Consider the following 22,500-nt stretch of genomic DNA (forward strand, 5'->3'; position numbering starts at 1 on the left):
GGATTTTCAAACCTCTTCATTCTTCTTTAAACAATCAAACAACAAAACAAACAAAGCAATGGAAAGCTTTTTAATGTGGACACAAACTGTTGTTTTTATTATTATCATTATTATTATTAATTTTATTATTATTATTATCATCATCATTATTAAACATTACCATTGACAAAAAAAACATAATTATTAATAAAGAAAACAGTTTAATAATAAATAAATAAAACATTATTATTATAATTACTTTTATTGAGGCAGCCAGCTGGTAGAACCCTAGGCATGTCATTCCAGATGATCACTGAGATCAATGTAATCAACTGGCCCCACCCCTTCCCAAATTATGGGTTTTGTGCCTAGAGCAGACCCCCTCATCCTTTGCCCTTATGGCAAATAAATGAAATCATCATTATTATTATCATTATTATTATTATAATTATTATTATCATTATTATTATTAACCCGTTAGCATTCAGATTACTCTGTCAAATGTAATACTAATTTTAATTACATTGTTTTAAGTTAATTGTACAGCATCTTGTAACTCTGAGATTTTGATGATGTCCCTGTTCATTTTAAGAATGACTTTGTAGGGTAGGTGTGAGAGGTCAGAGCTGGCTGGTTTGAGCATAAAACTGGAATACAATTTTGGTCTGATATGTCCAGTTTAAACACTAAAGGGTTAAGGTGGTGAGCCGTCAGAATCATTGGCACACTGGGCGAAATGCTTAGCAATATTTCGTTCATCTTCAAGTTCTGAGTTCAAATTCCGCCGAGGTCGACTTTGCCTTTCATCCTATCAGGATCGATAAATTAAGTACCAGTCAAGTACTGGGGTCGATGTAATTAATTATTTTCCTCCTCCAAATTTCAGGCCTTGTGCCTATAGTAGAAAGGATCATTGTTATCATTATCATAATAATTATTATTATTATTTAGCATTCCAGATGAAATGCTGAGAGGTATTTCGTCTGTCTTCGTGTTCTGAGTTCAAATTCCGCCAAGGTTGACTTTGCCTTTCATCCATTCGGGGGGGGGGGGATCAATGAAATAAGTACCAGTTATACACTGGAGTCAATGTAATCAAATAGTTCCTTCCCCCAAATTTCAGGCCTTGTGCCTAGAGTAGAAAGGATTATTACTACAACAACAACAACAACAATTATTATTATTATTATTATTATTATTATTATTATTATTATTATTATTATTATTATTATCATCATTATTATTATTTAAGGTGCCAAGCTGGCTGAATCGTTAGCACGCTGGGCAAAATGCTTAGCAGCATTTCGTTTGTCCTAGCATTCTGAGTTCAAATTCTGCAAGGGTCGACTTTGCCTTCCATCCTTTCAAGATTAATAAAATAAGTACCAGCTGAATACTAGGGGTTGATGTAATCAACTTACCTCTGTCCTGAAATTGCTGGCCTTGGGCCAACATTCAAAGCCTATATTATTTTTATTTCATTTACGCACAACAGATTAAACTGTTGGAAAACAAAAATTCCTAACATCAAGAAGCTCAGAACCTTCCTAAGTATCCAAGCAGTCCCTAATAATTCTGTTTTCTGTTTTATTATTATTATTGTAGGGTTTTCGAGCGAGATCGTTGCCAGTGCCCCTGGACTGGCTCTTGTGCAGGTGGCACATAAAAGACACCATTTCGAGCGTGGCCGTTTTCGTGCGGGTGACACGTAAAAGCACCCACTACACTCTCGGAGTGGTTGGCATTAGGAAGGGCATCCAGCTGTAGAAACTCTGCCAAATCAGATTGGAGCCTGGTGTTGCCATCCGGTTGCACCAGTCCTCAGTCAAATCGTCCAACCCATGCTAGCATGGAAAGCGGACGTTAAACGACGATGATGATGATGATGATTGTTATCATAATTATTATTGTTGTTGTTTTTGTTATTAAGACTGGCAGCACCATCCATAATAATAACAATCATAATAATGATAATAATAATAATGATGATGATGATGATGAAAATAATAATAATTGCCCAGATGCAGTTCCAGGCAGTGGCTCTCGTGGCTTCTGATCTTAATTGATTGGAAGTGGTTATCATGTACATTGTTTTGTCTTGGTACAAAAGATGGGCCACAGCAAATATTCTGCTTAATACCACAGATTTGCTTTTCAGTTGTATGACCTTAACCAGTTGAGCATGTCCCTTGGTGGCTGACGATATGTGCATCTCTGATCAGGAGCAGAAGTAGTGGGGGAGCATCATAGCCATGTGTCGAGAGGAATTCTTTGGGGTTTGAATAATTCACTTTTGGAAACATGGGTGTCTTGTTCATCATCCTTAAACAAACCTTATTCAGGGACCTTTTGAGCGGGATGGGCTACTCAACCTGAAGAAAATTCTAACTGAGCCCCACCTGCGAGGTCATGCGCTGTTTATCTTGATATGAGATCACCATGCCGTACACATGTGGTTGGGATGCATGTGCCTGGTGTACCCTTATCAGACGGGTAGTCATGATGGGTATATTGGGCTTCATATATTTGTACCCTAGTATCACTTTGATGGCATGCACTGCTCTCTCACTCAGTAATAATAATAATAATAATAATTGTAATAATAATCAGATAATGATTTCAAATTTTAGCCACAAGTGCAGCTTGGGAGCCAATACCAGTCCCACTTGCACCACATACCCCATCATAGCTATCACAACTCGTCCACCACCATCGTAAACAAAAACAAAAAAAACAGCACAACCCTAACCCTAACCACCACCACCACCGTCTTGTGGGCTGCTAGAAGTTCTTAAGTGTTGTTTCTGTCTCCACTCCTTTTCAGCATATCTTTTACAGTCTGGGTTCTTTACTTACATTCCGTAACTCATGTGTTTGTGCTTGTCAACAGCATCACCACAATCATCATCAGCATCGCTGTCGTCGTCGTCGTCATCGTCATCTTCATCATCACAATGACTATCGTCATCTTCAGCGTCATCAACTGCCTTTCATCCTTTCGGGGGTGATCAAATAAGTACCAGTTACGCACTGAGGTTGAAGTAATCAACTTAATCCCTTTCTCTGTCCTTGTTTGTCCCCTCTATGTTTAGCCCCAGTGGGCAATAAAGAAATATATATACACACACACATACATACACATATATCTATATATACACAGGGTGTAATGGGTAAATTGTCACCATTTTATATTTTTAATTTCACACATTTTTGATTTTGTTGACTACACAGTATAGTAGGGTCAGTTGGGCACCGTCTATGAGAAAAACAGCACCATGACGCAATTCACTCTACCAGAAATTGGTAATGACATGCTGTACTGCTTGGATTTCGTGCTGGAAGCTCCAATACAAACATTTCAAAGTGTTTGGGTCTCAATCTGGGGACACGTACTGAGAGTGATAAAAATCAAACGTCCAGTCAACATCATGGTGTTTGGAGTGATCACTAGTGATGACAACGTTATGCCTCCTTTCATCTTCCCACACAGCCTCAGACTCAACACAGAGGCCTACATCAAGTGCCTGGAGGAGGTAGTGCTGTCTTGAGTGAAGAGTGTGGTTGCTGGAAGACCCTATGTCTGTCAACAGGACTCTGCACCATGCCACACAAGCAGGAGAACCCAGTCATGGCTGTCAGACAATTTTTGCAACAACATCACCCCTAAATATGGCAACCCAACTCCCCAGACTGCAACTCCATTGATTATTATTTGTGGGTTGTCCGTTATTAATACAAAACAATGTGAATAAACAAGCATTACGTTTGACAAAGTAATCTAAATGCCAAAGGGTTAAAGTGATTTTAATTAAAACCTTCTTGAATGAGAATTTCAAATTAATTTACGTTCCAAACAACAGCTTAATTATAAAGGTAACGTATATCAACATAAATATGGTAACAAAAGGGTTTTAAAATAGGGACTACTTTAGAAAGTTAGGGAGCGTCTATGTAGCCAAAAGCCAAATTTCCCCCTCATCAAATTCCTTACTGTTCTTAATCTCCTTGATGCCAACCCACCTGTGACTACCCCTGGCTCTTTAATACAAAGTTTCTGTTCTAAATTGATCTAAATTAAAACTTCCATCAAAATTTCATGTTAATTTATGTTCGAAATACAAAGCAGCGAGCTGGCAGAATCATGTCCACACAAGGCAAAATGCTTGGTGGCATTTTATTTCTCTTTACATTCTGAGTTCAAATTTCACTGCAGTCAACTTTGCCTTTCATCCTTTCAGGTTAAATAAAATAAATACTGGAGTCGATGTAACTGACTTACACCTTCCCCTGTAATTGCTGGCCTTGTGCCATAATTTGAAACCATTTTATGTTCTAAACATTAGTTTAATAATAAAGGCAATGTATATCAACATAAATATGGTAACAAAAGGGTTTTAAAATAGGGACCACCTTAGAAAATAAGGGAGCGTCTATGTAGCCAAAAGCCAAATTTCCACCACATCAATCATGGGAAAGCGGATGTTAAACGATGATGATGATGATTGATGTGGTGGAAATTTGGCTTTTGGCTACATAGACGCTCCCTTATTTTCTAAGGTGGTCCCTATTTTAAAACCCTTTTGTTACCATATTTATGTTGATATACATGGGTTGGACGATTTGACAGAGGACTGGCAAGCCAGAAGGCTGCACCAGGCCCCAATCTGATTTGGCAGAGTTTCTACAGCTGGATGCCCTTCCTAACACCAACCACTCCGAGAGTGTAGTGGGTGCTTTTACGTGCCACCCGCACGAGGGCCAGTCAGGTGGTTCTGGCAAATAATAATTTCAAATTTTGGCCCAAGGACCTCAGTATTCAACTGGTACTTATTTTATCAGCCCCGAAAGGATGAAAGGCAAAAGCCGGCCTGGAAGGAATTTGAACACAGGACATAACGACCGATGAAAAGCTGCTAAGCATTTCGCCCGGCATGCTAACTATTCTGCCAGCTTGTACCTTACACAGCTTAATAAGAAGTGGATTATTTTATTAAATTCTTCCTTATTCTCGAAATTAATTCAAACGAAGACTCTGTATTTCGTGGGAAATATGATAACAAATAGGTTAAACACATTTTAGAAACAAATCTTTGTCAGGGTTAAAACATGAGTCAGACTTTGTGTTATCTGTGAACAGAAAATATGACTAACAATGTGTCAAGGTCCACCATTACTTCTCATTGTATTAGTTTACACTTTCTATAGAAATTTCCCTCAATATTTCATGAAGGAGGCACTAGTTCACACAAAATGTGGCACATGGTGAATGGGATATCATGAGAAAATATTGATAAGTAACTACTGCAAAACTAACTTCTGTTTGATTAAAATAATCGGCCATATTTAGGGAATCCAGAATTGAATGTTTCTCTCTCAATTTTTATGTCTTCTCTCCATCTGTTTTCTCTCTTCATTCCTTTCTGTAGAACATGGAGATAGGTGAGTGCTTAGAGAGAGCTGTACAAGCCATGTACAGGGATGCTGTCAGTACGGTGAGGGTTGGCAATTCCGGGTAGGGGTAGAGGTCCACCAAGTATCAGTCCTCAGCCCTGTCTTATTCATCACAGTTTTCCAGGCAATTACAGAGGAATTCAAGACAGGTTGCCCCTGGGAGCTCCTCTATGCTGATGACCTTGCTCTCATAGCTGAATCACTCTGAGAACTAGAGAAGAAATTTCAGATGTGGAAGCAAGGTCTAGAGTCGAAGGGCCCTAGAGTCAATGTTGCAAAAACCAAAGTCCTAGTAAGTACAAAGGCAGACAAATTACAAACCCCTTCGGGTAGATGGCCCTGCTCAATCTGCAGAAAGGATGTAGGTAGAAACTCCATAAGACATACCCAGTGTAAGCTATGGGCACATGGAAGGTGCAGCAATATCAAAGGAAGGTTAACTGGGATGATAGTTTTTGTGTGTGGCAGATGCACAGGGACAATAAACACTGAAGATGTACAGAAAATAGATTCCATCACATGTCAGGGGAGAAACTAGAAGTAGTTGATAGCCTCCGCTTCCTAGGTGACCAAGCCTGTAGTGGGGTGGATGCTCTGAGAGCATCGCCACTAGAATAAGAACTACGTTAATGGTACACGTGTCTGTGGAGCACTCAGTCACTTGCATGTTAATTTCACGAGCAGGCTGTTCCGTTGATCGGATCAACTGGAACCCTCGACATCATAAGCGACGGAGTGCCAACAACAATAATTTCATATTAATTATGTTTTTTAATGATTTCAAATTTGGCAGAGCGCCAGTAGTTTTTGAGAGGAGGGGAAGTCTATTACATCGATCGCAGTACTTGACCGGTTCTTATTTTATCGACCCTGAAAGAATAAAAAGCAAAATCAACTTTGGCAGAATTTGAACCCAAAACATAAAAATGGTCAAAATGCCGCTAAACATTTTGTCCTGCATGTGAACAGTTCAGACAGGTCACTACCTTAATCGTGTTTTTTTTTTTAATAATAATGAATCTATCCTAATATTTCACTGGTGCTTTATTTCATCAAATCTGGAAGGATTAAAGGTAAAGTTAATCTTAATCTTTTATTATCTGCAGTCAGTTGTCACGGTTATGACTGTCCATTGCTTTGGCATGACTTGATAAGCTTTCTCCATACTGGTCAGTTTTTGTCTTGGGTTTGCCATTACGGTCAATTCCCTTCCACTTTGTGTTTCTTTGTGCAGTATCTTGGAATCTCGGTCTAGTTCTTCTTTGGTTTCTTTTCCCCTTGCATAGTTGAAAGAACAGGGATTGTCAAAGGGGTCAGCTCTTGTCCATCCTGTGTACATATCCCAACCAATGTAAATTTCTATCAACGAGGACGTCCATCATAGGAGGCAGACCAGTGCACCAGAGGATCTCTTCATTCCTCATCTTGTCAAAGAGATATTCTCTCGTCTCTTTTTGTCTTTGTTTTTTTTTTCTTTTTTGTCAAAAATAAATGTAACAAGACAATGTCTCTTCGACAGGTGTTACATTATAATTCCATTTTTTTTTTTAAGGCAGCAATCTCGCAGAATCGGTAGCATGCTGGGCGAAATGCCTAGTGGTATTTCATCTGTCTTTACATTCTGAGTTCAAATTCTGCCAAGGTCAACTTTGCCTTTCATCCTTTCGGGGTCGATACATTAAGTACCAGTTGTGTACTGGGTCGATCTAATCGACTGGCCTCCCTCCCACCAAAATTTCTGGCCTTGCGCCTAGAGTAGAAAAGATTACAATTCCATTTTTGGTCTACCCAAGCCTCTTCCCCATTTTTTTAGGAGGGGGTGGCCACAACAAGACCCACACCAGGCATTCCATTCATTCCCACATTATGATCCCATACATATCTAATAATATTAAATCATTGAAGGTGCATGGCTTAGTGGTTAGGGCGTTCACCTCACAACCAAAATGTTAGGAGTTCAATTCCCAGTGGAGTGTTGTGTCCTTGAGCAAGACACTTCATTTCACATTGCTCCACTCCACTCAGCTGGCAAAAATGAGTTGTACCTGTATTTCAAGAGAGTCAGCCCTGTCACACTCTGTGTCACACATGAATCTCCCTGAGAACTATGTTAAGGGTACGCATCTCTGTGGAGTACTCAGCCACTTGCATGTTAATTTCAGGAGCAGGCTGTTCTGTTGGTTGTACCAGGGCTGCACAACCAGATGCAGTTCGACCCTTTAGTGTTTTAACCAGCCATATCTGGCCAAAATATTCTCCCTATTTTATGTTCAAACCAGCCAGATCTGGCCTCTCACACTTACCTTACAATACCATTCTAAAAAGAAACAATCACATCATTGAAATCTTGAAGCTATGAGACAACGGATGATTAAATCAAAACAATATGAATAAATAAGCAATACATTTGACAGCAATCATCATCATCATCATTGTTTAATGTCTGCTTTCCATGCTGGTATGGGTTGGACAGTTTGACCAAGGACTGGCAAGCCAGGAGGCTGCACCAGGCTCCAATCTGATCTGGCAAGCTTTCCTGCAGGCAGCAAGAATCTTGCTTGGGGGCCCGGATGTGGAGGACTATAGAACTTGATTTGATTTGATTTTGTTGTAATGTTGATTTTTATCGAACAAGGTTTTCGAGGGGTTGTCGGTCGGCGGGCGCCGGTGCCTCTCCCATTTTTTACTCATCTTTTTGTATTCATTTCATTCATTAATGTCCGTGTCCAGCCCGCAGCTTCTTTATGTCTGTTTGTCTTTGTTTGTCCCCTCTATGTAATGCCTTTATGGCAAAATTTATGAAATAAAGTGTCTACAGCTGGATGCTCTTCCTACCACCAACCACTCCGAGAGTGTAGTGGGTGCTTTTTACATGCCACCAGCACAGGGGCCAGTCAGGCGCCACTGGCATCGACCACACTCAAATGGTGCTTTTTATATGCCACTGGCATTAGAAAATCTCTGTAAGAGATGGAAGAAGTAACTATTCTGAGAAGTAATGTTTATTACCACATCAATATGGTCGTTCCATAGGAATCGACACCCCTGCCATCATTAGCTCCATCATTACCAAAACCATTGCAACCACCACCACCACCACCACCATCAGCATCATCACCACCAACAGTGCCATTACTACTACTACTACTACTACTACTGCATATGCTGACACCACCACCACCACCACCACAATCATTTTCCCCCTACCCCCATCCCTCCCTTAAATCATCCCCCCTCACCCCAGTCACCTTTCCACCCCCCACCGCCCCCACCCCCCACCATAATCGCTACCAGATTACAATAAGTGTTACCGGAAAAAGACAGCCAATATATAGGACATACAAAGGGTGTGTGTGTGTGTGGGGGGGGATAACAATGACGAGGATGGTGATGATGATGATGATGATGATGATGATGATGATGGTGGTGGTGGTGATGATGATGGTGATGATGGTCGCAAAGACGATGCTGATGCTGATGATGATGATGATGGTGGTAGCTGCAGTGTCTGTGGGGGGAGGGGAGCAGAGACTACTGCGTTGTTGTTGACAACAAAGCAAGACGATGGTAATGATGATGATGATGATGGTGATGAGGAACAAGGATGAAAAATGTCTAAAAAGAGGAAAAGAAACTGTCATCATTGTCGTCATCATCATCATCATCATCATCATTATTTGCTGTAGTAGCAGTAGCAGTAGCAGTAGCAGTGGTAGGTAGTAACGGCAATTATACCTCCACAATTTGATGATTGAAAGCCAAAGGTCAAAATTAAATATGTCAGCATTTATTTTTGTTGTTGTTGTTGTTGTTGTAGCGTGGAGGTTAGCAGTGGTGGTGGTGGTGGTGGCGGTGGTGGCGGTGGTAGCAGTGGTGGTCTCTTTTATAGTGTCAGCAGGCTAACTGTTAAACTATACCTAAAAATATATACATACACATATATACATCTGTATAAATGTATGTGTGCGTGTGTAACTGCATGTATATACGTACATACATACATATGTATAGACATATATATATATATATATATATATATATATATATATATATATATATATATATATATATATATATGTATATACATATATATATATATATATATATACATATATATATATATATATATATATATATATATATATATATATATACATATATATATATATATATATATATATGTATATACATATATATATATATATATATATATATATATTAAATGTGGTTATTTTGAGAAGTCCACTGTGTGGCGTTATTATTTTTCTATAATAATGCCCTTTATATAAATATATATATATATATATATATATATATCTTTATCTTTTACTAGTTTCATTCCTTAGATTGCGGCCATGCTGGGGCATGAACTGACCTCACTACTTTTTTGGGGTTTTTTAAGCCTGGTACTTATTCTATCGACCTCTTTTGCCAAACTGCTAAGTTACAGGGATGTAAATACACCAACACTGGTTGTCAAGCAGTGGGAAGTGGGGCGAAACACACACACACATACACATACACACACATACATATATGTTTATATGATGGGCTTCTTCCAGTTTCCATCTACCAACTCCATTCACAAAGCTTTGGTCAGCACAAGGCTATAATACATGAGTGCGTGTGTGTGTTTGTGTTTGTGTGTGTATGTGTGTGTGTGTGTGTGTGTGTGTGTGTGTGAATGTCCCCCACCACTGCTTGACAACCGCTGTTGGTGTGTTTACATCCCCATCACTTAGTGGTTCAGCAAAAGAAGCCAATAGTATAAGTACCAGGCTTAAAAGAAAGAAAAAGCACTGGCATTGATTCGTTTGACTAAAAAAATTCATCAAGGTGGTGCCCCAGCATGGCCACAGTTTAATGACCGAAACAACAAGTAAAAAAAAAAAAAATTATTATAAAACCCCTTTTAACATTCAGATAACTCTGTCAAACACAACTCCTATTTATTCAAACAGGTTTGAACGAATCATTCGAGATTTCAACGATGGGAATGTAAATTTTTAGAATGACATTGCAGGGTAGGTGCAAGAGGCTGAATCTGGTCAGTTTTAACATAAAACATGTAGAATATTTGGGCCTGAAACGACCAGTTTAAACTCTAAAGGGTTAAGCATTATGATACAAGTGCAAAAAAAAAAATCAACGAAACAATGTCAGTTTGTGTCAAATAATTTAGGAAGTTTAAATCTTATAAATTGGACCAAATTCAACAGCTTCAAATGCTAAAGTGCTACTCACAAAAAAAAAAACAAAAAAAAACACAAAACGATGTATAATATATTAAGTTGATGATGAAGGCTACGAAATGGCTGTAGTCCAAAGGATGCCAAGTGGTTAAATAAATACATTCACCTCTCAAACTTCCTGACTTTTAATGGCTTATATATATATGTGTATACACACACACATATATGCATGTGTATATACATATATATACATCATTATCAACATGTCTGTATATACATATATATATATATATATATATATATATATATATATGTATGTATATATCATCGTCATCATTTAACGTCTGTGTTCCATGCTAGCGTGGGTGGGATAGTACCACATACATATATATACATACATGCATGCATACATACATACATACATACATACATACATACATATATATATACTTATATAATCATATATATTTACACACACACACACACACACATACATACACATATATGGCCAAAGATTAGCATCACACTTGAAACTCAGAGTACAAAGTAGTCTGAATCAAACTATTTTGATCCCTATATATATATATATATATATATATATATATATATATATATATACACATATATGTACATACACACACATACATTTATACACACGCACACATATATATATATACATACATACATGTGTGGGTGTAGCTCTCAAGCTGAAAATAGTAAAAGAATACCCCCACACACACACTTAGATTTATATATATGCATATACATATATATATATATACTTACCCTCTACTTATGTCTGTCAGTCTATCTATCCAGCTATCTAATTATCTCTAAATATATATATATATCCGTCTTTCATTACAGGTCCTGTAAATCTCAACCTGTTCAAGGATGACAAAACCTGTGCCAAGCGCTGTATTGGTAAGTTATCTTAATGTATGTGTGTGTGTGAGAGAGAGAGAGAGAGAGAGTACATGTGTGTGTGTGTGTGTGTGTGTGTGTGTGTGTAATAATTTATATTCAGGTAAACAATTTGTAAAATGGATTGTTATAGAAATAAGAGAAAGAGTGAATTTAAAAAATGGGGCACCTTTTGACAAGTCACTCGAGGAGACACATCTGCACCACTGATGCATCACAATTGTTCATACAGCATCTCACCTGCGAGGTACCAGTGCACGATGGGTCGAAACGACCGTAGTGAGAAAAGTGTATCATGAATTCCATTTCCTTTCTCTCATATCTTTTATATATATGTATATATATCATCATCATCATCATCAACAATAACACTTTATATCTGTTTTCTATGCTGGTATGGGTTGGATGACTTGACAGGGACTGGCAAGCCTAGGCACCACACCAAGTTCCAAAGCCTGTTTTGTCTTGGTTTCCACAGCTGGATGCCCTTCCTAACACCAACCTCTTTACAGAGTGTACTGGATGCTTCCTACATGGCACCAGTACCAGTGCTTTTTGTGACACCACCTCCCACACTAATGTTTTTCATGTGACACTTTGGTTTAAGGGTCTCAATTCCATTGTGGTGGGCCAGTCTTCTTGAATACAGCAATGCTCCACATATTTCAGCCCTCTGTTATCTCCTTTGCAAAGTTCAGCATTTTGTGATTGGCTTTCAATACTTCATGTCATGTTTTCCTAGGTCTCCCTTAATTCAGAGGATAAATAAAACCCATATAATCACCTCAGCAGGAACCTAGCTAGCAAAGTTTTCAAATACCAGTTTGAAAGTTATACCTTCTGATGAACCAAAAAATAATTGGTTATACTTTGGTCATTTATTACACTGTGTAACATGATTTTTGTCCTTGGGTAGCAACTTTTATTTCCGATTTGCTAACCCCTAGAAAATACAAAAGATGGCTAATATTTCTTTCAAATTTTGATTTTGTTATGATTATTCAGACCCAAAAGAATCCCTCTTAACACATGGCTATGATGCTCCCTAAGTACTCCTGATCATCATCATCATCATCATTTAACATCTGCTTTCCATGCTAGTATGGGTTGGACGATTTGACTGAGGACTGGTGAACCGGATGGCTGCACCAGGCTCCAGTCTGATTTGGCAGAGTTTCTACAGCTGGATGCCCTTCTTAATGCCAACCACTCCAGGAGTGTCGTGGGTGCTTTTACGTGCCACCAGCACGAGGGCCAGTCAGGCGGTGCTGGCAATGGCCACGCTCAAAATGGTGTATTTTACATGCCACCTGCACAGGAGCCAGTCCAGCGGCACTGGCAATGATCTGACTCGAATATCTTTACACGTGCCACTGGCACGAACATGCTCAAGTGGTTAAGGTGAAACAAATGACAAGCAAATCTGTGGTATTGAGCAGAATATTTGTTATAACGATATTTCTGCTTGAGCAACTCAGTGTTGAATCTGTCTGAAATGTAATGGAAAATAGGTCAGTTTCAAAACATTGATGACCAAGTGACAAAAGCAAAGTTTGAAGGGAATGATAGTCTTTTCCTTTGATTTCTACCTAGAAGCAAATAGGAAATAACACTTTCTGACCAAAGGCAAAACAAAAATCAAAATTTTGCTACACAGTGTTATTATATTGATAGTAGAACTTTGCCAATCCAAGGCATGTATACCAAATAGGTATGTTATAATCTTACAGAACGAATCACAAATTTAATTGAGGAAAAGAGAAGCCAGATCAATGTTAAGTACGTTTTGATGAACAAACAAAATTTATTCTAGTATTCCATTGTTCCCTTAATCTAACATCCTATCAATCCATTCCTCCCTTAATCTACTATTCCGTTGTTCTCCCATTCTCTTATTCTGTTATTCTATTATTCCTTTGTACTCCTCTTTCATTACTACCCACTGCCTTTGCTTCGTTATTCCAGTATTCCATTGTTCTCTTAATCTAACATTCTGTCAATGATCTATTATTCCATTATCCACTCATTCTCTTATTCAGCCATCCTATTATATTCCTCTGTGTTCTTGTTCCATGACACATTTGCTTCACTGTTTCGTTATTCTAGTATTCCATTGTTCTCTTAATCTAACATCCTGTCAATCCATTCCTCCCTTAATCTACCATTCCGTTGTTCTCCCATTCTCTTATTCTGTTATTCCTTTTGTACTCCCGTTTCATTACTCCCTAGTTCCTCTGCTTCGTTATTTCACCAATCCATTGTTTCTTTGTTCTGTTCCAGCTGAGAAAACGGTCGATTATGAAGTCGGTAATGCGTATCGCTACATCTACTCAGCCACATCCAAGACTCTAATTGCTGGGGCCTCGGAGAGCAACGCCTTTGTCAAGATCGATACGGATGTGGAGATTGAAACCACATCTCCCTGTGACTTTGTTATGAGAGTAAGTGACAGTTTCTCTTTATCACTAGATTTGCTACACTATGCACTATGCACACACACATACACGTATACACACACACACACATCTGGTGAAGTAAAATGCATGATTGTCTAATGTCTTTACTCATGCAATTATTTTGTCATTTTGATGAAACGTGTATATCCTACAAAGATTCAAATACTAAACCTGTTCCATGCTTATAAATATATATATATATATATATATATATATATATATATTAGTAAAAATAATAAGGTACTCAGATATCTGGATGGTTGTACATTTACAGATTTTTATTAATATGTCACATGTTTTATAAATATTAGCGCTTGCACCTATTCTTATAGGTGCTTCAGATATGATGAAGAACCTACAAGAATAGGTGCAAGCGCTAATATTTATAAAACATGTGACATATTAATAAAAATCTGTAAATGTACAACCATCCAGATATTTGAGTACCTTATTATTTTTTTTTAATATATAATTCCTATACATCACCTCCAAACCTTCTAATGTATATATACACACATATATATACATAGTAAATCCAAAAAAGAAGAACAAGCGCAAAAAAACACAACAGCACGAGGATGTGGTACATGTAAAGTATTAGCAGACGCTCAGGGACGAAAAGAAAGATGGTTAAACGTTTCGAGCAGACGCTCTTCTTCAGAAACAGGGGAAAGTCCAGTCGAAAGAAAGACAGAGGAAGAAAATCACCAACGGTTCACATGTGGTTAATACATATATACATATATGTATATGTATGTATGTATTCTTTTTTGGAGCAGTAAAACTTGAAGTAGATAAAGCTATAAATGATGGTATGTAAATATTGGGCTGGAAATCCCTTTGGATAGTAAAAGTTGAAAGCTGCCCTTGGGTCTGGAACCCGCATCTCCTGCTGACATGTCAGGCATTCTACCATAGCAGTAAAGCAATCTTTTGAATTGCTTTATCCATTTAAGTAACTTTAGCATTCAGACTGGCCATATCTAGCCAAAATATTTAACTTGTTTAATGTTGAAACTGGCTAGATCCAGCCCCTCCCTTCAACTCTGCAATGCCATTTTATCACTAAGTAATCCTATCAGTGGAATCTCTAAACTGCAAGATAATGCCTGATTATTTGAAAACAAAGTAAGCAAACTTTATATTTGGCAGATTAATTTGAACACTACAGGGTTAAGTAATTTTATTCCTATCCAGGAGAAATGTACGTTGTTCACATCATAAGAATTTTATAAACTTTCAAGAGTAATTTCTTTTTTTTTTTTTTTTTTTTGGAACCTTAAAACTTGAAGTAGATCAAGCTATAACTAATGATTTCAAATTTTGGTGGAAAGCCAGCAAATTTGATTATTTCAATCCCGGTGTTCAACTGGTCCCTATTTTATTGACCTCAAAAGGAAGAGGGGCAATATCAGCCTCAGCAGAATTTGAACTCAAAGCATAAAGACACGGAATACTGAAAACCATTTTGTCCAGTGTGCTAATGGCTCTGCCAACTTGCCACCTTAAATTTACCACATATATTATCATAGATTAAGTGATAATTTATTACATATATCAACATAATTTATGTGGTAATTTATCACATATATCAGTATGAATATGCGCTAATTTGAGTTAAGTAATGTCTTTTTTCTTCTGTCTCTCACTCTTAAACATCCAGCTGAAGAACACCAAACTGTCAGATTCTGAAGAAAAATCGGCGAAGCGCAATCTTCAAATGAAGTTCAGTGACACTTTGGAAGAACACCCACTTCGGTTCTCATTCCAAGGTGGAAGGATTGAGGATTTGTGTCCCAACCATGACGAACCCACCTGGAGTTTGAACATCAAGCGTGGAATTCTATCTTCGCTGCAATCTGCAATGGAGGGGTTTGTAAACAACCAAACATTCACCGAGGTAAGTACCAGGTACTATTTTTTTTTTTTTTTGGATGGGGGTAGGCATGGCTGTGTGGTTAAGAAGCTCATTTTGCAACACTGTGATCTCAGTTTCAATCCCACAGCACAGCACTTTGGGTAAAGCGTCTTCTATTACAAACTCATGAGTGAATTTGGTAGACAGAAACTGTATCGAAGCCTGTTGTGTGTATGTATATGTATATTTGCATACATATACATACAAACGCATATATTCTTTTATTCGTTTATTCTTTTATTCATTTCAGTCATTTGACTGTGGCCATGCTGGAGCACCACCTTTAGTTGAACAGATTGACACCAGGACTTATTTTTTTGTCAACCTAGTACTTATCCTATCAGTCTCTTTTGCCAAACTGCTAAGTTATGGGGACATCAATTTAAAACCAGTGGCCTAGCAGATAAAACAATCTAAAAATTCAGAAAAATTGTATTACATGCGTATAAAAAGGGATGACCACTAAATGGGCATCCAATATGCTAGAAAGAGATCATCAACGACCCAACCACAAAGTTTGTGATAGATAGACAGATGTACCATGTGATCAACCATACTATTAGATGTTGTTATACATTGCTGATCACAATACATTTCACATTGTTTTAGCTTTTGAATGATGCCGCCTCACATAATAGGTAAGCAGGTGAAAATTGCCCCTGATTGGAAGATATATAACATTGTAATAAAAGCCGGCTTTTGCTTAGATCACTTTCCACAAAGAAATTTTGTATCATGGGGCCAAAGGTTGTTTCACAGAGATTAAATAAAAAAAAAGAATTAAAAAAAAACAAGTTAAATCAAAAAAATACTTATTTGCATATTGTTGTTGGCACTCCGTCGCTTACGACGTCGAGGGTTCCAGTTGATCCGATCAACGGAACAGCCTGCTCGTGAAATTAACATGCAAGTGGCTGAGCACTCCACAGACACGTGTACCCTTAACGTAGTTCTCGGGGATATTCAGCGTGACACAGAGTGTGACAAGGCTGACCATTTGAATTACAGGCACAACAGAAACAGGAAGTAAGAGTGAGAGAAAGTTGTGGTGGAAGAGTACAGCGGGGTTCGCCACCATCCCCTGCCGGAGCCTCGTGGAGCTTTTAGGTGTTTTCGCTCAATAAACACTCACAACGCCCGGTCTGGGAATTGAAACCGCGATCCTATGACTGCGAGTCCGCTGCCATAACCACTGGGTCGTTGCGCCTCCACTCTTATTTGCATATATAACCTACATATTTCTTGACAGCTTGCTTGATTAATGAGTTAATGACTTGTGAAGCACGATATATTTTAATATTGTAATGTGTTTTAAAGAAAATTCTGAATCCTTTTCAAAAGTTTTATGAATAAGCTACATAGGAAAAGCTGAATAGAATTGTTCCAGTGTGTATAATTAAATTGAAATTATACACACAGCATGGAGTGGAAAAGTTTTTGTTTACTTAGAAAATACATTGTAACATCAAGATATTCACTAATTAATGTTATGTTAATTTATTTATGTATGCATGCATACAAAAGTCTTCATGTATTTGTACGTGTGTGTGTGCACGTGTGTGTATATATACCTACTACATACATATCTGTGTGTGTGTGTGTGTGTGTGTGTGTTGTGTGTATGTGTGTTTGTGTGGCTGTGTAGTAAGAAACTTGCTTCACAAACACAAGGTTCTGGGTTCAGTCCCACTGCGTGGCCCCTTGGGCAAGTGTCTTCTACTATAGCCTCAGACCAACGAAAGCCTTCTGAGTGGATTTGGTGGAGAGAAACTGAAAGAAGCCCTTCATACACACGCACACACACACACATATATGTATATGCATATACATAAGCAATAATATGAGAGGTTTTGGTATCCAGAAGACCCAAAAGGTAGGTAAGGCTATGTAAGGGCTATGGACGGACTGCTGTTAGACTCCCGGTTCGATAATAGTATGAGTGGGGAGTCTAACGTGGGTCTTGTATGAGTGCATTTATGTTAAGTAAAATAAGGCAACAAAGCCAAGGCAGATAGATAAGCAAGATCCAATAGGAATGGAAATAAAACTATAAAAAGCATTATAAAAATTATAAAATTATATATAAATAAAATAGGTGCAGGAGTGGCTGTGTGGTAAGTAGCTTGCTTACCAACCACATGGCTCCGGGTTCAGTCCCACTGCGTGGCACCTTGGGCAAGTGTCTTCTACTATAGCCTCGGGCCGACCAAAGCCTTGTGAGTGGATTTGGTAGACGGAAACTGAAAGAAGCCCGTCGTATATATGTATATATGTATGTATGTGTGTGTATATGTTTGCGTGTCTGTGTTTGTCCCCATTAACATTGCTTGACAACCGATGCTGGTGTGTTTCCTAAAGGCGGTGCTCCAGCATGGCCGCAGTCAAATGACTGAAACAAGTAAAAGAGTAAAAATAAAAATTCATTCAGTTTTAACACATATTGTGATAAACATAAATAAAAGTGAGTTTTTTAAAAAATTGGCTGATTTCACTGGGACCCCCTGTATATGGGAGCACAAATATCTTATAAGTAATTAGGGCCTCTATGGGCCTTAACCTAGCTTTCCCTCATACTGTATATTACAATCTACTAAACACCATAATGTCATGTCTTACATGCACACACACATATATATACACATAGGGCCCCTGGACTGGCTCTTGTGCGGGTGGCACATAAGATGTACCATCTTGAGCGTGACCGTTGCCAGTACCGCCTGACTGGCCTTGTAGGGTTTTCGAGCGAGATCGTTGCCAGTGCCCCTGGCTCTTGTGCAGGTGGCACATAAAAGACACCATTTCGAGCGTGGCCGTTTTCGTGCGGGTGACACGTAAAAGCACCCACTACACTCTTGGAGTGGTTGGCGTTAGGAAGGGCATCCAGCTGTAGAAACTCTGCCAAATCAGATTGGAGCCTGGTGTTGCCATCTGGTTTCACCAGTCCTCAGTCAAATCGTCCAACCCATGCTAGCATGGAAAGTGGACGTTAAACGATGATGATGATGATGATGATGATACATCCACCCTATTCACTCTTTTGGAAGGGCATCCAGCTGTAGAAACTCTGCCAAATCAGATTGGAGCCTGGTGTTGCCATCTGGTTTCACCAGTCCTCAGTCAAATCGTCCAACCCATGCTAGCATGGAAAGCGGACGTTAAACGATGATGATGATGATGATGATACATCCACCTTATTCACTCTTTTTTTTTTTTCTCTCTTTCTCTTCAACCTCAGACCGATGTCAATGGTGACTGCGAAACGCAATACTCTGCTGCCCACACTTCCAGAGATTACACCATCACAAAGACCAAAGACTTGACCAAATGTAAGCGCCGGCAAAAGTACGATACAACGATTCAGTCAATTGGATATGCCATAGAATCGGTAAGAGAGACATTGCTTCAACTCTTCTGGATTTCTCCAAATGTCTGTCGATAGGTTTGTCTCTCTGCTGCTCTTTCATCTGATTTACTTTTCCCCTGTCTTTCTACTTCTGTCTATCTAAATACGTATATCATATGTCGCATATATATATATATATATATATATATATATATATATATATATATATATATATACATATATATATATATATATATATACATATATATATATACATATACATACATATATATACATACATATATATACATACATATATATACATACATATATATATACATACATATATATATACATACATATATATATACATACATATATACATACATATATATATATACATACATATATATATACATACATATATATATACATACATATATATATACATATATATATATATATATATATATATACACATATATATATATACATACATATATATATACGATGTGCGAGCCATGTACAGAGATGCTGCCAGTAAGGTGAGGGTTGGAAATGAGTACAGCAATGAATTCCGGGTAGAGGTAGGGGTCCACCAAGGTTCCGTCCTCAGCCCCCTATTATTTACCATAGTCCTCCAGGCAATCACAGAGGAGTTCAAGACAGGTTGCCCCTGGGAGCTCCTCTATGCTGATGACCTTGCCCTAATTGCGGAGTCACTATCAGAACTAGAGGAGAAGTTTCAGGTGTGGAAGCAAGGTCTAGAATTGAAGGGCCTTAGAGTCAACCTAGCTAAAACCAAAATCCTAATAAGTAGGAAGGTAGATAAAACACAAACCCCTTCAGGTAGATGGCCCTGCTCAGTATGTAGAAAAGGAGTAGGTAGTAACTCTATAAGATGTACCCGGTGCAAGCTATGGACACATAAGAGGTGCAGCAACATCAAAGGCAGGTTAACTAGCAAGTTAGTTTTTGTTTGTGGCAGATGTTCAGGTGCAATAAAGACTGCAAACAAACAGGAAACAACTTCTATCTCATTCCAGGGTGAAAAACTAGAGGTAGTCGATAGCTTCCGCTATCTGGGCGACCAAGTTAGTAGTGGGGGTGGGTGCGCTGAAAGTGTAGCTGCTAGAATAAGAATAGCCTGGGCAAAGTTTAGAGAGCTCTTACCCCTGCTGGCGACAAAGGGACTCTCACTCAGAGTAAAAGGCAGACTGTATGACGCATGCGTACGAACAACCATGCTACATGGCAGTGAAACATGGGCTGTAACTGCTGAGGACATACGTAACCTCGCAAGGAATGAAGCCAGTATGCTCCGTTGGATGTGTAATGTCAATGTGAATACCCGTCAGAGTGTAAGTATCTTGAGAGAAAAGCTGAACATTAGAAGCATCAGTTGTGGCGTGCAAGAGAGACGATTGCGCTGGTATGGACATGTGGTGAGAATGGAGGAGGATAGCTGCGTGAAAAAGTGCCACACCCTAACAGTTGAGGGAACCCGTGGAAGAGGTAGGCCCAGGAAGACCTGGGCTGAGGTGGTGAGGCAAGACCTTCGTACATTGGGCCTCACCGAGGCGATGACTACGGACCGAGACCTTTGGAAATGGGCTGTGCGTGAGAAGACCCGGCAAGCCAAGTAAGATCGTTGCCAGTGCCCCTGGACTGGTTCTTGTGCGGGTGGCACATGAGATGCACCATTTTGAGCGTGGCCGTTGCCAGTACCGCCTGACTGGCTCCTGTAGGATTTTCGAGCGAGATCGTTGCCAGTGCCCCTGGACTGGCTTGTGCGGGTGGCACATAAAAGACACCATTTCGAGCGTGGCCGTTTTCGTGCGGGTGACACGTAAAAGCACCCACTACACTCTCTGAGTGGTTGGCGTTAGGAAGGGCATCCAGCTGTAGAAACTCTGCCAAATCAGACTGGAGCCTGGTGTTGCCATCCGGTTTCACCAGTCCTCAGTCAAATCGTCCAACCCATGCTAGCATGGAAAGCGGACGTTAAACGATGATGATGATGATGATGATACATATATATACATACATAAATTTAAGGAATGGAGAAAATGCACGTTTTCTCCATTCCTTAAATTTTTAAATATACTCAAATACCCAAAATATCAAGGAGTTTCTGCCTCACCAACAGGAATTACACCACATTTATTTTGTGATCTTTGCTACCTTGGTTTCTATTAACCCATTCACTCTATCCGAATTATTATTTATTAGGATAGAATAAATACATATAATTAAATATATATATATATATATATATATATATATATATATATATATATATATATATATATATATTATAATAATAATATTAGGGATAAAAATCCAAAATTACAGGTAAAAACTCAATTAAAATCAATTTATTAAAAATTAAAATTTAATTAAGTTTCACAGTATTAGATACATATATATACATATATAGTTTTAGGGAAAAGACAAGTTCATGAACCTTGGTTCTTTTCCCTAAATTTATATATATATATACATATATATATATATATATACATATATATATATACACATACACATATAACAGGGGTTGTCTTTCTTTATGTCTTCTTTTCTGCATCTCTTTTGCCTCCAGGGAATCCAATCTCTGCCAATTCTGAAGAGCAGTTATGAATGTCAGCAGAAAATCAACAAAAAGAAGAGACATCTCTTGGAATCTGTCTGTACTGAGACCAACCTCTTCCGACCATTCTCTTTCGGAGAAAACGGTGCATCGAACGTCAACCAGCAATCTCTGAAATTTGCAGGCATCATTCCTTCTTCGAACACACCTATCAGTAAGTTAATTAACGAAGCAATTGTCAAACCACCCATATATGGTGCCCACCACGTACAAGAAACAAGGAAGCATTAACTTTTATCTTTTTTTCTTTCTTACTCATTTCAGTCATTTAACTGTGGCCATGCTGGGGCACACCTTGAAGGGTTTTAGCCAAGCAAATCGACCCCTTGTACTTATTCTATCATATATATATATATATGTGAATTTTATAAAGAATATTCAAAAGGAATATTTTATTGAGCTTATATTAAGTGCTCTATTACTTTGAGCAAATATATATATATGTTTTTATATCAGTAATAAATTTATAAAATTATTAATAATATTCACAGGAAATCAATATCCAAATTTCGAAGGATATATGTTTAATGTGACACAGTAATATTTTGAATTATAATTAAATAAAAAATTTTTTTTCTTTTTTTTTG

At 38.3% G+C, this 22,500-nt stretch overlaps 2 protein-coding genes across 2 annotated transcripts in view; one reads left to right on the forward strand and one right to left on the reverse strand.

The window, feature by feature from the left end:
• The window catches only part of LOC106870583 (hydroxymethylglutaryl-CoA synthase 1), a 149,447-nt gene that overhangs the window by 72,953 nt on the left and 53,994 nt on the right, over positions 1-22,500 (reverse strand). The gene's annotated exons all lie outside the window — the stretch shown is intronic.
• Positions 1-22,500, forward strand: part of LOC106870588 (apolipophorins) — a 74,607-nt gene that overhangs the window by 1,146 nt on the left and 50,961 nt on the right. The window contains exons 2-6 of the mRNA XM_089343937.1: positions 11,490-11,546; positions 13,827-13,987; positions 15,666-15,902; positions 19,156-19,305; positions 21,866-22,067. Of these exons, the coding sequence (XP_089200063.1) occupies positions 11,490-11,546; positions 13,827-13,987; positions 15,666-15,902; positions 19,156-19,305; positions 21,866-22,067 (807 nt within the window). The remainder of the gene's footprint in view (positions 1-11,489; positions 11,547-13,826; positions 13,988-15,665; positions 15,903-19,155; positions 19,306-21,865; positions 22,068-22,500) is intronic.

The sequence above is a fragment of the Octopus bimaculoides genome, chromosome 28 (assembly GCF_046866305.1).
Source record: "Octopus bimaculoides isolate indiv1 chromosome 28, ASM4686630v1, whole genome shotgun sequence".
In the NCBI taxonomy this organism is placed as follows: domain Eukaryota; kingdom Metazoa; phylum Mollusca; class Cephalopoda; order Octopoda; family Octopodidae; genus Octopus; species Octopus bimaculoides.